At 38.6% G+C, this 14,723-nt stretch overlaps 1 protein-coding gene across 6 annotated transcripts in view; it reads left to right on the plus strand.

The window, feature by feature from the left end:
* LOC141998651 (tubulin-specific chaperone D-like) overlaps positions 1 to 14,723 on the plus strand; it is a 263,541-nt gene that overhangs the window by 26,942 nt on the left and 221,876 nt on the right. For all 6 annotated transcript variants that reach the window (XM_074971510.1, XM_074971511.1, XM_074971515.1 and 3 more), the window contains 6 exons: positions 999 to 1,049; positions 1,272 to 1,369; positions 2,710 to 2,811; positions 6,441 to 6,587; positions 7,377 to 7,432; positions 10,285 to 10,417. In XM_074971510.1, coding sequence (XP_074827611.1) covers positions 999 to 1,049; positions 1,272 to 1,369; positions 2,710 to 2,811; positions 6,441 to 6,587; positions 7,377 to 7,432; positions 10,285 to 10,417 — 587 coding nt within the window. The remainder of the gene's footprint in view (positions 1 to 998; positions 1,050 to 1,271; positions 1,370 to 2,709; positions 2,812 to 6,440; positions 6,588 to 7,376; positions 7,433 to 10,284; positions 10,418 to 14,723) is intronic.

Consider the following 14,723-nt stretch of genomic DNA (forward strand, 5'->3'; position numbering starts at 1 on the left):
TCCCCAGCACTGGAGTAGCCTCTCGTATGTGATCCATTGGTTGCTGTTGGATCTGCATGATAGTGGCTCCAGCAGCCTTTTTCCTACCCTGCTTGGACTCTAGAAGTCTGTGTATGAGGATTTTCAGCTGGAATCAGCAGCTGTTGATGGTGAAGGACCGAGTAGAATGCAGTAGCCTTGAAGATAAGTGGGAAAAGGAGTATGTCAAGGGGACAAGCAATGGGAGGGGTGCAAGGGGAATAAGTCTGAGCTATTGGGGTGCAGGATAGGGCTGGTCTACTTGCAGCAGCTACAGTCCACACTCAGTATAATGGTGTCCTTCATTTGCAGTGGTCTATTAGAAATATATGGCTGACTGCTTGATCTTGGGAATGGAGAACTATAGTGAGATCAGCAAGTTGAGGACAGCAGCACACGGGGTGGGGAGGTATAATAGTGACCTCACTCACATCTCTTCATCTCTATGCTTATAGGTTTTTCCTTTAGCAATGTGGAAGAGGCCTAGAGGGAACTGCATGGGTCTGTGGGTGTCTTTACTACGAATCTCATACTACATTAATGGACAGGATGCATGATACTGGTAACCTCTCTGAGAATTTTGTACTCTTTGGTACTCTGATATGCAGTAGAGGCCAGTGTCAGCATTTAGCCATTAAGGTGGAAACACTTTAGTATACAGTTTTGTAGCAGGGAGTATATTTAAATAAAATTAACACTTTCTGCACTCTAAAGATATGTCTACACTACAAGCTAAGGATATGATTCCCAGCTCACATACACATAGTAGCACAGGCAGGCGCTGAGTACGTATCCCAGGGGTTCAGGCAGGTTTGTGCTCAGCACAACTAAGCTGTGCCTCCACTATCCATGCTACTGCGGCTACACTGGTATTTATATAGGTGTTTTCGTGAGGCGGACGTCACACCCCTACCTCATAGTGTAGATTTAGCCTAATTAAGGACATCTCAACTTGAATAATTTAAATCTCTTTTTTTCAGTTATAATGGACAAGTACCAGGAACAACCTCACTTGTTGGATTCACACCTAGGTAGGAACATCATCTCTATGTTTTTTTGTGAATATTTTTTGACACAAGCTGCTAAACTGAAATGATTCATGTTTGCCTTGTAAGCCTGCTGTGGCTGGTGTTAAACAGTGTGCAAAGTACTGTTATACACCCACTACCTAACTTTTCGTGATTAGAAACATGCAAGCTAATTCGAATGCTTCCTGTGTTTTGTTTTCTCCCCCACCCTTCCTTCTTCTCTAGAGTGGATGATGCATTTATTGCTGGATGTGGTGCGGGATAACAAGTCTCCTTCTCCACTAGTACATCTGGCTTTTAAATTTCTTTACATCATTACAAAGGTATAAATGAGTTCTTTTTAATAATGTAGAAATTTTCATCAACTTATTTGTTGGTTAAGAATTACTTACTTTCTGAGAATATTTGGAGTGACTTTATATTTCAAAATATTGCAGTTGAGTTTTGAATGAAAAATAACACAATGTAGTTTTGACTTACACTATTGTATTTTAGAACATGTTAAAATAGATTTTAAAAGATCGTAAAAAGTATTCACCTATATCTATCTATCTATCTATCTATCTATCTATCTATCTATCTATCTATCTATCTATCTATCTATCTATCTATCTATCATGCTTTTTGCTGCATTCCCCTCCTCTTCTTTCTCTGCATATGTTTCTCTGCTTCTTGGGCCCTTCTCTCACAGACATTCTGGTCACATTGGTGGCTCTGATCCCAGCATGTGAACTTTGTTTCCTCTCTTCCTCCTCTTACATAGCTGCGGTCTCTAGTGCAGGGAACTAAGTAGACTCTTCCTTCCCATTTCCTGCTGCTTTGCCTGTTTTTACAGGCCCTTCTTTGCACTGATGACGCTGGACAACTGTAGAAGCAGTTGGAAACAACAAGTTGGTACCATGTGACCTATCACCTCTCAGTGTTGAACCATTGCAGTACAAGATCTTAAAATCAGAGAAGACAAAATATAAAACCTTTGTTCAGCAAAAGTGTTAGTTGCTCATGAGGCTCAAAGTAGTAATTCATATGATTTTCCCACTAGTAGGGTTGTATACTAAGTTAATGCTGAAGTAGTCGGGGCCAAATCCTGGTCATTTGGAGTTCACCTTTGACTTCAGTGGGGCTAGAATTTGGAGACTCTAGAATGGTGTCCATTTTGTATGGCAGTGGCATGTCTCTCCATTACTTGAATTTAAGAGCGACCTTGAGACACCCACTCAGTGGATGGTGTCATGTAGGTAGTGTTCTGACTGCTCATCTCTTTGGTTTGCCTGCTGTCTTATTAGCAGAGGGGCGGTAATGGTATGGTCATAGTTCTGGTTGGGAGGGGTGGGGTGGAGAAGAAATTTTGCCATAAAAGTCGAGCAAAAGAAGGGATGATGGAAAAATGTCGTGGATCTCACAATTACATGGTTTTGTTAAATTCTGCCACTGACTCTAAGTTACTTGGTGAGAAATCAAAAGACAAGATATCCCAACTTGTCACCCAGTAACAGCTTTAGTTAGTAGAGTTTGTGATATGTAGTATTTTAAGATATTACCAGTTTATCTGAAAGTTAATTCATATCACTACTGTACCTACTGAACATCATATGTAAGATGCTTCCAAAAGTTGTCTTTGTGTTTTCCTTGGACATGTTTTATTAAGTTGTTTCTTTGGTAGGTACGAGGGTATAAAATTTTCCTCCGACTGTTTCCTCATGAAGTAGCTGATCTACAGCCTGTCTTGGATATGTTTGCAGATCAGAATCCTAAGGACTATGAGGTGAGATTCCCCCCTCCTCCCCTTTTGTTTGTTTTTAAAAAAAAAAAAGCCAAAGAAGGTATTGTGCAGAAATGAAAATGGAGCAACATAGCTTGATGCAATTATTCTTTCTCAAACTGGATATAAAAGTATATATTTATATGTCACTATGTATCATGAAACACTTAGAAATGTCAAACTGGATAGCTAGATTTAACATTCTGAAGTATCCTTTTCAGAGGAAAAATGTGGTCTTACTAAAAGATGCTCTGTTGGATTTTTCCATTTTTATTTTTGGGAGTAGGGAGGTGTGTAGGGAGTTTTGAGTGTTAGTAAAATTGGTGTAAACACCAACAAAAGAAGATGCAAGGGCTAAAATAAACTGTAATGGACAGGGGTTAAACTAAATTTAAAGGGAAAATAGGAAAGGGTTAAATACTGAAAAAAAAATTAAGTAGGGGGCAAAGAGAAAATAGGCAAGGGATTAAGGAACAATTAAAAAAAAAATTTCTATCCCAGATAAAGGGGGTTTATAATTATAGTTTGTTATATCAAAATGATGGAAAATTGTGAAAATAAAATCACAGAAGACAGGATAGTTCAGTCCTGTCAGATTGTAAGCTCTTAATTTCTGTCCAGACAACTCAGCATCAACTGAGTATGTTTTAAGCCCTGTGCGGATACAAAATGTATATCCGCGGATATAAAGCGGATATCCACGGAGCTGCAGGGCTCTACCTGGAACTGCAGTGGCGAAAGCAGCAGCATGTTGGAGGCCGCTGCTGCTTGTAGGAGCCAGTGTCTCGGGCGGGCAGCTCTTCCGGTGTGGCTGTACCGCCCCCAACCCCACCCCTGGAGCGGGCACCAGGCTCACCGGCAGCTGTCCCTGTTTGCATATGTGTGCAAGTGGCTTGCATGCTCTCGGACAGGAGATGCAGACTTCTCTGTGGAAAGGACTCTTGTCTGGGAGTGTGTGAGCCCCCCTGGCAGAAAACAAATGATATTTTGGGGACATTGAGGAAAATCATAATGTATCTGGGTGAAACAGATCAGTTACATTTTTTGACTATTGAGTGCCCAGTCCTGGAAAAAACCCAAAACGTTAAACTATTTATTTGCTGGCATCTTTTGTCTTTTCACTGAGGAGTAAATCCAGGAGACTGAGTTCTGAAACTGTGTTACGAAAAGGCAAAAAATGATTTTGCCGTGTAGCCAGCTGATGCTATGTTTGAGATTGCTGAGAATGTTCTAGGCAGGAGAGTCTGTTCGCTTATTTTTTTTTTCTTTCTGTCCAACAAAATGACATGGTATGAACTGTAGTTCTTGAATTCCTGCCAAAGGTGGTGACTGAGTTCAAATTTGTGCTGTTTGACCTATAAATGAGGAAAACTATACAAATGTCTTATTGAGACTGAATTTTTTAAAAAAAATACTTCCTTTATACTGCTCAAGCAACAAGGCTCATCAGTATGAAACAGTGAATTGGATTGCATTGGTGCTCAAAATTTATATGAGCGAGTTGCTAATTATTAATACCATTTATTGTTCCTGCCTGTGCTATGATACAGTATACCATTGTTGTTACTGACCAACACACAAATGGTAAAACGGTCAAACATAGATGTGGGATTTTCATTATATCAATGTTTTGTTTAAAATACAAGAAAATATTTTCTCTCAAAATTGGCAATTTCTACTAAATTATTCAAAGATACTTCTTAACACTTTAATCTGTGAATAAGTATCTTTCCAGATCATAGAAATACGTATATAAAGGATGAATTTGGTTGCACAGTAAAACCTTGATTTCTCAAGTAATTATATTGGGGAAGCATAGACATGAGAAGTTATGAAAAGGTTGCAGATGTTTTCTCTTCTTGTTACTCATTTTCAGTTATGTAGGAATTGCCCTTCAGTGTTTAAAGAGACATATCAATTTAAACCACACTCTTGTCTGAAAATGTTTTGTCTACTGTTCTTACAAGTAACATCTAAAAATACTGTGAGATTAAAGTAGAACACATTTCTCTTCAGTTTTGTGGCACGTGACAATGTCTACATTAAATTTCATTTTTACTCCTGTTTAATCAGTTCCCCTACTGTTTGTGTTGATCTTTCACACAACAAGAATAGAGAGAGAGGATTTTTTAAAAAGACCCAAACAAACAGGAAAATGGCGATAGCTAATTCATGTGATTTTTACAGGGACGCTCAAGACAGGTGTGGTACCTGACACTACTTTTAAACTAATTTTTATAAATTTGCTAGATTTCAACTTGATAACAGCTGTGACAGGGATCCCAGAGGGGCCACCCTGAGATTGCTTAATCTGGGCAAACTGCAAAGAATGGGGCAGATGATCCCGAAAACTGGTGGTTATTCTAATACTTAGATTCACCAAACCAGCAACAAAACAGCTTCTACAATACCTTACTAGTTACTGAGAAGCTAGAAATACGGTTCCGTTAAAGCAACCCAGTCTTGGGCTCCCACCCAGACAGCCAAGTCAAATACGAGGATTACTGACAATCTTATTCATCATATGAAAAGTTCTATCAGTCCCAAAGGATCAGATACTTTACCCACCACGTTAATGAATATTTCAGATCTTACCCAAATACACGCTTACAGCCAATTCCTATTAATGAAACTACAATTAAAAAAGAAAAGAGAGCGTATAGGTTAAAAGATCATTATACATACAGACATGAATAAAATTCTTAGGTCAGTTTCATTCTGAGGTCAAAGCTTAGGTGAGCTTTAGAGTTGCGAAGAGCTCTTTCAGAATTAGTCCCATAGGTTGTAGTCCAGTATCAGGGTGATCCAGACTGGAGCCGGAGACCTCAGTCTTGTGACTGAAACTTCCCTTGATAATGCTTAAGCAGATTTGAGATAACAGGATCAGGGCCCTAGAGTTTGTTTTATAGTTCTCTGGCAGCCTCTTGGTAGCTGGTATCCCTTGGGTGAAGCATTGTGACTTTGAAGTAAGACTTCCTATTTCCTCTTCACTGGTAATTAGCTGCATTGATTAGCATACGACAACTGCCCATCTCCAGCCATTTACAGGTAGTTTACTACAGACTTCAAAGAGAAATAAAGACAATGATAATGTTACACCCAAACTTCATCAAAATGTTAATATTCCCTTTTGATCTTTTAATCAATAGAACATAGTGACAGACAGGAACTGTCTGGTTATGTTGTCAACATCTAACAATATGTATGTAAACACACAAAAAATTACAATCATTATCTACTAATATGACAGGTTTCAGAGTAGCAGCCGTGTTAGTCTGTATTCGCAAAAAGAAAAGGAGTACTTGTGGCACCTTAGAGACTAAATAAATTGGTTATTCTCTAAGGTGCCACAAGTACTCCTTTTCTATCTACTAATATGTCTCTAAAGGTTGAATTTGGGTCATTTTATCCTGTTAGTTGCTTAACCCCTTCTGGCTCAGTGTCACAGTAGCTCTTAGAATTGGGGTGCTGCCACACTCTTCTCTCCTTCGGTATTCTAGGGCATCTCACGTCTGAATTGCTTTCCCTGTATACTTAGGTTGCACGCTCCTGAGAGCATGGGTTGTGTCTTTGCTCCAACAGCGTACTTGGAGCAAACAAATAAAGTTTGTTTTATTATATTTTTTTCCTAGACGTGGGAGACTCGCTACATGCTCTTGTTGTGGCTCTCCATGACATGTCTGATACCTTTTGATTTGGCTCGTCTTGATGGAAATATCCTTTCTGAAGAAGGACACACTCGAATGCCAATAATGGATCGCATACTCAAAGTAGCAAAAGTAAGTGCTGCTTGGTTTTGTACACAAAGATGTCACTGTATTTTATTATATATGATACATTTTGACCTCTTAATTTTGAGGCCTTATTTTGCTTTTGTAATACGAAAGGGTTTAGTCCACAGTTGCAAATCCTGCATACAGTTTTTTCCATTCTTTAATGTAAGAAGGAAATTAAGTTTTTCATTCTTCTAAATTGGTAGACAATTTAATTTTAAGACTATGTAGTATAAATGCATATTTTGTTAGACTAGTTGATTTCAGAGGTAAATGGCTAGTGTTTTCATGCTATAAACCCAGGTTAGTCAATTTACAGTCCCAAGGGAAATGAGTTTATGACTAGAGCAAACAATGATATGTGAAATAGACGTGAAAAAGTGCTCAACAGGCTACAGCCAGCTTGATTGAAAAGTAGCATCTGTGTAGATAAACTTTCACACAAAGTTTAACCTGATGTAAATTGAAATGGTTAAGTTACAAATCCCTTCAGGATGGTTTTATAATAGCATCAAAAAATGAATAGCTGATGTTATTGACATTAGTCTGTATTGCTTTAATGCAAAAGTACAGAAAAGATGATCCCACTTTCAAAGACATTGACATGGAAACTTTGATTTCTGGCATGTGGCTTGCTAAATGGAAAGTTGTTTAAACTTCTTTCTTTCATTGGCTCAGTCTAATGTTCATAAGAGTAAACATTAAGAAGTACGTATTTTCAAACCTGTTGTGTAGTTTTATTACTAACTCTGTCTCTGCAAACTCTTTGACAATTAATTTTCTTTTTACCTTCAGTCTTACCTGGTTGTCAGTGATAAGGCTCGAGATGCAGCTGCTGTACTGGTTTCCAGGTAAGTCTTGTGCTGATCTTGGCAAAATGGAAAGTGTTTTAATTTCTTAGCTTGAAAAGATTTCTATTGGCAGTACTGGGTGGACTTACAGCATTGGTAGTAGTACATGGAATGCTTGTATGAATGTAGCCACAATATATGGTGATGAAAAGTCATTGCCATAAGGCAGCTGTTTGGCCTATCTGAAATAAGCATATTCCTTTCTGTTTGAGAGGAGAGGTGTCTATCACAGTTGATGCTTTTAGCAGTCTTCATCAGTACTGCCAACAAAATGAAATTTGACTTACATTCTCTTGCCTGTAAGGAGTGGTCTTTAGTATAGTATTCAGAAAGGGAGGAAAATCATTCCCTACGGCTGCTGGTTACGTAGTATATTATGTGGATTATGAGATGATTTCTGTCTTCTGTTCTTTTAATCTGGCACCTTCTTGGAACACTAAATTCATGCAGATGGACTAGTAACATTAAATTTTGTTCTGTGTAACAGTACTTTTCTCATCTTTCTTCTCCCCTCCCCCTAAAAGTAGTGCTGCTGTTTTCTTTGGTTTTTTTTTTTTACTGTCAAAGAAGCCTTAAAGTGAATTAGACATAGGATGTTGGAACATCCTAACCACTTATCCTATATAACACGTGTTCAAGCACCAAATAAGCCGGCCTGTAAGGAAGGTACAATAATTCTCTGTCACAGAGCTATAAGATCAAAAGTTTGTCTCTCTCATCAACAGAAGTTGGTCCAATAAAAGATATTACCTCACCTACCTTGTCTTTCTAATAGGCCAGTGGATGTATATTGGCTACTGACAGTAGCCTGTCATGTTTTCTTGTTCTAGTCCAGGGGTTGGCAACCTTTCAGTGAAGAAGAGCCATTTTTTTGGTTTTTGTCTTTGACCAAAATATTTCGAGAGCCGTATCACACGCAAAGCTACTTGTAGAGTTAGAATTTATCAACTAATTATAATTAAACAAATTAAAGTTATTACTACTCACCAATACTTGTAATGCGACTTCTGCCATTTGAATTTGAATATAAACAGGAGGGGGCTGGAGTGCAGGAGGGGATGGGGGCTCTGGGAGGGAGTTTGGGTGCAGGAAGGGGTTCTCACCTGGGACAGGGGGTTGGGGTGTGGGTGAGGGTGCGGGGTGCAGGCTCTGGCCGGGAGGCATTTGCCACAGGCGCTCCCTGTCGGCAGCACAGCAAGGCTCTGGCCTCACGCTGCTCCTGGAAGCGGCTGGCTGCTGGCACGTCTCTGCATGCTGTGTGGGGGAGGTGGCGCCGCATGTTGCCCTCAACACCATCCTCACAGTTCCCATTGGCCAGGAATTGGCCAATAGGAGCTGTGTGGGCAGTGCTTGCGGGTGCGGGCAGCGCACGGAGACCTGTTGCCCCCCTCCCCCCGAAGGGGCGCGCAGCGATGTGCCAGCAGTCAGCCGCTTCTGGGAGCAGCATGGGGGCCAGAGCCTTGCTGTGTCGCCGACTGGGAGCTGCCTGTGGTAAGCGCCTTCCGGCCAGAGCCTGCACCTTGTACCTCCTCAGAAAACGGCTGCCCACCAGGGGGCAGCCAAAGATCTGCATCTGGCTCCGGAGCCGCAGGTTGCCGACTCCTGTTCTAGTCAATTTTGAATGTGCACTCCCACCCTGCCACTTCCCAAAAAAACAAACCTAGCTCTTCAAAAGAGCTAATCTGCATCTTTTTTAATCCTCCCCCCCACCCCATTTTTTTTTTTTTTTAAATTCCATCCACCCCTTTGGACTATAAGGCATTCATAAAGATGAGTTATTCATGAAAAGAGAGTAGTTTAATAGTTGGACTGAATCTAATGTCCAATATGACTTGCCAGTAATACAGTACATTAATGTAAGTTTCAAGCACCTGCTAACAGGATGACACCACAAAGAAGCCCTGTGTTTCTGTGCAGGGTTCTATTCTGCCCCCTTGTTGTCAGTCCCGCACCACCTTTTCAGTTAAAACCTAATTTGCATATGGATATGCACTCATAACAAATACCAGATAATTGAACTGGAGAACATTCTGAATATATTTTGATACACAGTTGGATCTATTGATTCTTAATGTAAGGTTGTATCATTAGCAAAATTATCCTTTGGAGATAAATTCCAGTGACTCTTTGCTTTACATTTTACTTGGGAGGGAATTTGATCACATGGTTAGTGTACAGATCAGGGAACCAGGACCCCTGGAATCCATCTGTCTGTGGGACAGTGGATACTTTGCTTTGTGGCCTTAGGGAAGTTGTTGTGACTTTTCTGAGTCTGTCTGTTTCTCTGTAAAATGGGTATATTACTATATCTCTCAGGATGTGGTGAGGATTAAATCATAAAAGGTTTTTTAGATGCTCAAATAAAGGTGCTACAGATATATTACTTGCAATATCTAAGACTAACATGACTAAACTGCTGGTGATTAACACTGAGCAGTAGTGACACATCTTAGAATTTTTGATCAAATTCTTCAAATTTGCAGAGGTTGATCATTTTGTTGTGTTTGAGTGCAGTGGCTTCCCATAAAATTGAAACGAAAAATAATGGAAAGCATCTTTTTGGGGATTCCTGAAAAATCTAACAATTTGTAGTTCCCGACAGTTAAATTGATACATTTCTTAATTCCAGTTACAGGATGGTGCATTGAAATGAAATACTATAGGTTAGGACTTCATTTGGAAATGGTAGGGTTAAACATCTGACATTTGGAATGTTCATACCAAAAATGTCTTGGAAAATGTCCATTTGACTGTTGCCTTTAGGAACTGAAATCAGTTTGGGTAGCAAGGAAAAATAGTTACTAATTGGATTGCTCTGAATGGGTAACTTGCAATGTGTTTTTCTGTGACAGGTTTATTACCCGCCCTGATGTCAAACAAAAAAGAATGGCAGACTTCCTGGACTGGGCCCTTTCAACATTATCTAAGTCCTCCTTCCAGACCATGGAGGGGACTATTGTAATGGATGGCATGCTTCAGGCCCTGGTAAACACTGTTGATGCTATAAAAGATCGTCCGAGTAAATTAATGCATTTATAGTGTTTTGTTCCACAATGTGCTATTGCTGGTACTAAAATACATTCCTGTTAAATTTTTAAGACTTCCAGAATTTTGTTTGTATATGTCATTTGGGTTTCTATTAGAACACTTCTAAATACATGACTTCCTTAGTGCAGGTTCTATCATTGGGGAATTACTTTTTTTTTTTTTTTTTTTTGCCATTGGCAGATAAAATAGAATATAAAAGTTGGTACCCATCCTAATTTTTAAAATATGCATTTGAATACAAAGTGGTCATTTCCTAATTCACCATTTATTTCTGGTTTGGTACAAAAAGCTAAAAAAGTGGCGTAATAGTGATATTAACTGACAATGTCCAAAACGGAAAGGCCAGGATTTTCAAAAGTCTGTGTCCCCTGTAAGATCATTCAGATTGGATATCTAAAATTGCTAGTGATTTGTGACAGTCTTTGCCCAGTGTTCTGTTGAACTGGAATAATGATCTAACTATTTTTAACAGGCTATTTTATTTAGACTGTCTTTGAATAATCCAAAAAAGAAAACACATGTTATGTAGTATTTTTGCATTAGCCTGTTTTTCAGCTGTTGCTTCCTCCAGTGACATTACTTGCATTAAATAGTACTAACAGAGCCCATAAATTGAAGGGGTTTATTCCAAGATTGACATTAAAGACTAAAATATTTTTTTCTCCTATGAATCGTATATTAATTTCATATCATGTCTAACTGTAACCATGCTCTTTGTCAATGATCTTTTGGGTGATTGCACACTCCTTTCATATGTACAAATGTCCAAGATGTCCTATGTAAATAAGATCGTGTTTGTGGTTTATCCTTATTACATATAGATAACTTTAAGGGTGACATACATGCTTGATGCAACATTTTACAATATACAATGTATTGTGTCTGGTGTTTTTGGTGCCCAAATATTTTGGAGTGTGTTTTTTGTTTTGGTTGGCTGTTTTTCATCAAAGCTGAAGTAACATAAGTGCCATTAAATAAAGTGTGGTGTTGCATAGTCTTATTGGATTCAGGATTTGCTAACATGCAGTGAGACTTTACATAACTTGCATAAATTTGCCACTCCCAAATAACAGCGCTGTATGTTTGTTGTGGTGCATTACTAAATATTGAAGCAAGTTTGTGGGGCTGTAGTTGACTTTTTTTGGTCTTCACTTGCATCCCCAATTCAGAAAAAATGACCCTGAGCTACATTTAGAATAACTTGTGTTAAGCCTTGTTGTTCAAGAAAGGGGAAGTATTGCTCCGTATGCATTGCAGTGCTTTTTCAAAAGAGTTAGAGAACAGTGTTTCATCATCTCCTTGTCAGACCTGGAAAAGCAGACTGTAGACTGTTCTGAGGTGCATGATGAAACTTGCAGGGTGTATATTACATTAGTGTTTTGTCATTCCTTTGAGTTTGGGTTTGGCTTTGGCTTTATCCACCTGTTCATTAATGCGTGTTAAGCGAAACAGGTGAACACTTAACAAGTAGAATCGAAACCAGAGTATGATTTAATCCCTGGAAGCAACAGGTTTGATATGATTTATTTTCTTCCCCTTCTGGGAAGGGAGCAAGTGTTTGGCAAATTTATGTCGTGTGTGTTCTACTGTTGGTAATTTACATTCAAATCATTATTGGCATTAATTGTTTAAAATGCCCTTAAACCCTTCAGGATTGAAGGCAAGAAAAGGTTTAATATCAATTATAGAAATGAGAAACAAACGGACTCAAAAGGAAGAGAGGTTTTGTGAAAAAATATTAATATCTTAAAAGTAGAGTAGAATATGAGTAAATGAGTATTTCTTTCAGGAAATTCATCTTAGGAAGCTGTACTTTGTTTATACTGCACACCTGTTAAAGTAAAATCATGAGTCAAAATATAGGTTTTCCTTCTCCCTTGGAGAGGCTATATAGATTTCTTCGTACTATTCACCCTAGTTAGAATTTTGTATAAATGATATTCAATAAATCATTACTGGGTGGCGTGGAACAAAATGCAGCCTTGGCATGTGAGCACTGAGATTGCTTAATAATCTCCAGAAATCTTTATGCTATCCTTTTTGACTCTTATTTTGTGATGATAGCCCCACCTGCACAGTTTCTCTTGACCGTGAGTCTGTCCCATCCCAAATAAATGAGCAAAGACCACTCCCCAGTCATGCTGAATTAGCATGATAGTAATTGATTCTGGTAAGGGATGGTCAGAAATTTATTACCCTTCTGGAGCAAGGGTGAGAGAAGGACAATTCCTTCCCTGGGCTGCTTCTGTGGTAGGGCAGCTGTGTGGTGTCCCAAACATAGAGCTTGTGTGTGTGTGTGTGTGTGTGTGTATATATATATGTGTGTATATATATATAAAGAGAGAGAAAGAGAGACACACAAACTAGTCTTAAATATTTCTTCTACATAGAAGTCATAGGTTTTTGCATATTCTCTGGAGAAGAGTAATCTAGCATTACATCTAGGCTCTTGTTTGTCAAGTGAGGCAAACTACTCTCCTGGTTTATGATATCACTGGGAAGATGATGAAAATGCTTTTGGAGATTGGTATTCAAAGAATGTACTTTGGAACTTGCTTTTAGTTGGCTTGGATATGGCAAGACTGTTTTGAATTAGAATGAAACTCACAAATTGTTTCAGTGCATTGCAGTGTGCAAGTTTCAATTCTAGTTATAGTGAATCCTCCACCTACTGCAAAAACTTTCTCTTTGTGTGTGGGAAAACTTTGGCTATAAGAATATTCCACTGATCACACACAAATGGGGGAGTTTTACATTGCTTCTGTTTAGTCTGCCTCTTCATGGGTTTAAATTTCAGTGACTGGTTATGTTACTGTTTAATCTAACTCAGCATTTTAAATGGAGCAGGTACTATTGTGTCATGATTCTTGTTGAAACATGCACTCTGCATTACACATCTAAATTCCACTGAGGGGCTTGGTTTTTTTTACACCTGCTGACAGTAATACATCATTTCACAACAGGTGTGCCCTAGCAGGAAGCACTGCTTGCAGTATGTCACACTTAGTTTTTAAAAACGTTTTTTAAATTTTCCTGTAGATTAAAATGTACTGTGTATGTATATATGATTTTCTATTTATATAGAATAGGCAAGGTCACAAAAGCTGAATTATGAGGAAATGATTTTTAAAATCTTAATTTATGGAAACATCTAACGTATTTCAAGGATCTGCATTCTAAATTATCTTGGTCTGAAAGTTTGCTTTTAAACCTACCATTATATCAAGTAGCCTTTTAGTTATTGCTGCAGGGTGTAGCACTCCCAGTTCTTGCGTGACAAAGATTGACATAATGTTAAGTAGCTTAGGGCATTGAAACTTATTAAACCTTATTTAATTTGATTTATCAGTGACTCAAGATGCAAACGTGAATAATAATTAAAAATAAAACACCCTACACAGTGATTTGATGAAACTTGGGAACCTTAAGAACTACATTTATTTGTATCTAAGAACAGGGCATTTCCCTGAGCTGCCTCTAGTGTAAGGATTGCTTGGTAATAGTTTCACACTTATATGAATTATGCCTCAGGGAAGAGACAGCTCTGCTACACTGTCCTTTCTGACCCAGAGGCACAAAAATAAATATTTGGTGTAAACATTGCCCAAGTCTTTTTATATTTTTGTTTCAGAGTTTTGGTGTTAAAAGATAATTAGTGATTTTGGGACTGTCTATTGCTCTTAGGGATTTTATCTTTTAAAATAAAATTGCTTAGTTCAGGGCTATAAAAAAAAAAAAAAGCTGCACAAGTATAAGGAGAATGAAGTGGGGGGAAAGAGAGAGGGGCATATCTTTCCAAACCCTGTAGATAGGGAGGCCACTGGCCTCTTCACTGCAGTAATATCCCTGTCCCCTTCTTGATGGGGTTAAGTGTTCCAATTTCCCATTGTGTCACCTTTGCAACTTTTCCCCTTTCTCTTTCTCAAATAAACAACTTGTTTAATTAAACTTTTTATGGCAGTTTTCAGAGTGATTAGTTTGAAGTTCAAAATTTTAAGTATCGGACGCCTGCTTCGTTTCTTGCCAAGCCTTTATGCTGTCTTGGGCTGCTGATACTAAAGTTGTAGTCGTTAAAATCTGTATGTGCTCATTTACTCTCATCCCTTGACCTCTGTCGTTAACATGGACATGAGTTAGGCAGATAAATTCCCTCTGCCCCCAATGGTTTTAAAACGTTGCTTGTACCTTCAAACTTCTTGTAGGGGACAGCACGCTATAACTTCTGCTTTTCCCTGGATCTGTT

Source organism: Natator depressus, chromosome 14 (genome assembly GCF_965152275.1).
Source record: "Natator depressus isolate rNatDep1 chromosome 14, rNatDep2.hap1, whole genome shotgun sequence".
NCBI lineage: Eukaryota > Metazoa > Chordata > Testudines > Cheloniidae > Natator > Natator depressus.